The sequence below is a fragment of the Penicillium canescens genome (assembly GCF_028828765.1).
Source record: "Penicillium canescens strain IBT 15451 chromosome Unknown utg000010l_segment0_segment0, whole genome shotgun sequence".
NCBI classification, from domain to species: Eukaryota; Fungi; Ascomycota; class Eurotiomycetes; order Eurotiales; family Aspergillaceae; genus Penicillium; species Penicillium canescens.
The window spans coordinates 651996-655076 of NW_026703972.1; the positions used below are offsets into that span (position 1 = coordinate 651996).

The window sequence follows — 3081 nt, forward strand, 5'->3', positions numbered from 1 at the left end:
ACGTCATCTAGGAATTGCCGGTGTGCCGCCGCCTCGTCCGAGGCTCCCAGTGTAGCCGGGGACTCCGGCAGCCCCGCCGCACGAAAGATGTTGTAGTATGCACATCGGTTAAACCGAACAAGGTGGAATGGAGCCTTGATCTGTAGGTGCCGCGCGTGTTGGAGATAGTCCGCGGCCCGTGAAGGACCGAAACGGAGAAAGAAGGGCTCGACATTCAACACATTCAGCGCCCATTCACTTGCTGCACAGAATGAAATGGTACGGTATATCCGAGGAACCAAAACTGCATACAACCTGGACGAGACTCGGCTGAGAACGCGCAGGGTGGTAGCTGATAACTGGTAGGCGGTCAGTACCTGGACCAAAGCAAACACACTGGAACTCACCCAATCTGCGATAAACATCAGAATCTCACACGGCAAGGTGTTCAGCATTGTAGTCTGTGCTCACTTCATTAAAATCGCTCTGGACAGCAAGAGGCTTATAAGCACGCATCTATCTGAGCACCCAGTCAAGTTGCCCAGACATTGCGCAGAGGACGTTCAATATTCGCAGGCACGCATCATCGCGCTGGATGGTAAGCTCGTTCGACCAGCCCATGATAAACGGGCTCAGCGCCATTTCTGTAACCGCTCTTCACCCAGGCCACCAAGTCTTGTGGAGCGCATTGCCAAGCTCAATGGTCGTCCAACATGAACGGCAAACAATCAACTGACCACAACGTGGTGTATCTTCACCGAAATTGGCAACCACAAGATAAACTGTGGATGGGCTGAGGAGTCGCTCTTCGATACAAATTATAAGAACGTTCAAAGGGCAGAGCTGGTCGGATAAACATGTCGGCGCTGGTTCATGTGGGGCAACGGAACAGGTCGCGGTTGAAACGGTCGATCCTGGTGGAACGGTTATCAATGTGTTTCAACTGTGAAACACGACCGCCGACCGATTGCACAAGTTTACCCAAGGCCATTCCATTTCCTACGAAATAGGCGACAGTAGTACGGTCGAGCAGTTGACCGGGTCCTGACATCCAGTCTTTACAGGTCGGTGTCATTGGGACGTTGCTTCGGCAGAAAATGGAAACAGAATTTGGCCTCTTACCTTGGTACAATTTTAGTATCGAGCGTCCAACAACAACTGCACAAGTTTTGTCACAAGACTAAGGCACCTGGTAGTATGGTATATTGTCACGATTTGTACTGTATCCGGCCAATTGGAGATATCAATGACTCTGTATTGCATTACCCCTATTTCCTGCTTTTTGTAAGGCAATTTAAAATACATTTGCGGGTTCAGGGACTACTGTATTTCCGAAGCCTTCGAATCATCTATGGAACCGGTTTCATGCGGTATTCGTAAGCCCAATGCTTAATATTTGCGGCATCTAGTTAGTTAGCTAACTTAGCCATGTATGACTGACGTTTCAGGCATCCATACTGTTACCTCGGGAATGAATCAGATCGACATTTAACTAATGAGATTAAGCATGAACAGAGCTTTCACTCCTTCAATAGTAGAATCCCAACATAATAGGCTACATTATGAGGGATCAGACCTAAACAACCTCTTTGAATCAATACAACACCTACTTCCAATATATCATACACCATCAATTTCACTTAGCTATCTATAAGGCGGTTGGTTGACCTGACAAAAGCCACTCACGTCTACTGTCGTGAAATAGGAAGATAATACCACCGAAGCGAGGGAGAAGAATATCATGCCAAAGCTATACAAGCAGTACCGAAAATTTCTAAAGCACTTCGTCTGTAAACTCTGCGGGTTAGAGACATATATACAGAATTTAGCCGATCCAAGGGGCACACGATCTCGGCCATCTCGGTACATTATGATCAATTAAAGAGGGTGGACACTGCCGGTTTCCAATATCGGAGATGTAACCTTTTCTATCAACAATGGACGGAATCCAAAGCAAGGAGCGAGATGAGAGGGTGATGATCAGATATTTTGCTCCTGCCATTTCATCCTGGCCCCGGTATTTGAGCGATCACCCCACGTTGTAGTCGGTCACACCGTCTCTGGAATCGATGAAGCTCATGCTGCCATTTGAAGTACTGCAGATAAGGAAATCCTCGAATAAGTGACGGCGCTGTAGACGAGGACTAAATGCATCACATAGAGACTGGGCCGCCAGCCATTCACCGCCCCAATTCTCTCTGACGGACGAAGCAGATAGAACGCAGCACCAAGAGAATTTCCAATGGCGACTCGACTGAAGTGTACCGCCACTGCAGGTGGGCTTTGGAACGTCCCGGTCAGAGCATAAATAGTCGGTATGAGCGAAAGTAAACCCAGTGAAACGCAGCTGTACGGAAACCGGTACTGAACCGCACAAACACTGGGATCGGAGACCACAAACTCCACCAGGATGCCGACAGCAACGACGGTAAAGGCAGCTAGGTATCCGAGCTGGAGGCAGGGTTCGGTGCGGAACAGCACAACCACCGAAGGAAGGGTGGCCGCCCAGATCAGGACTAAAGTGGCTCCAGGCTCCAGCTTTTGCCACTCTGCCGCATCATTGCCCCCGAAAGCGTCTACAAAGCAGTAGAAGAGGCTGGACAAGCACCAGAAGATGACACCTGCGCAAAAGGCTAGCACGGACAGGGAGTCGAGAATACCTCCGGGGGTGGAGGGGAAATGGAAGAGCAGAAATTGAATCACAGAAAGGTAAAAGTAAAGCAATCCAAAGACATTAATTATGGTGAGGATTGCGAAATCGTGCAGGGACTGCGCTTTTGGGTCAGCCATTTAAGTTGTATACTTGTTAGAGCGATGACATGGGGGAAGCTGGGCTTTTAAGCTGAATAGCATGAGCGAAGCAGCTGTTGGATCAGATGCCGTCTCGATCAGTGCACATTGTCTCGGATAAAATAACGCAACTGAGTAGGAGAATGTCAGAGGGGAAAGGGTAAGATATTGTGCAATGGTTAACAAATGGCATTCACTAATGGATTTTAGAAAGGACGGTTAAAAACGGTTAAGAAAGGGAGGCTGAGAAGGATGTCCAGCTCATTTGAACATGCTTTGAATACTTGTGCCCTGTTCGGGCGGGCATCATCT

At 48.6% G+C, this 3081-nt stretch overlaps 1 protein-coding gene across 1 annotated transcript; it reads right to left on the reverse strand.

Moving 5' to 3' along the window:
• Positions 1-2055: 2055 nt before the first annotated feature.
• On the reverse strand, positions 2056-2769 carry N7446_012206 (uncharacterized protein; the record flags this gene model as incomplete). The annotated part of the gene is made up of 1 exon (XM_058520948.1): positions 2056-2769. The coding sequence occupies one exon, from the start codon at positions 2767-2769 to the stop codon at positions 2056-2058; it is 714 nt and encodes a 237-aa protein (XP_058366314.1).
• Between the last annotated feature and the right edge of the window lie 312 nt (positions 2770-3081).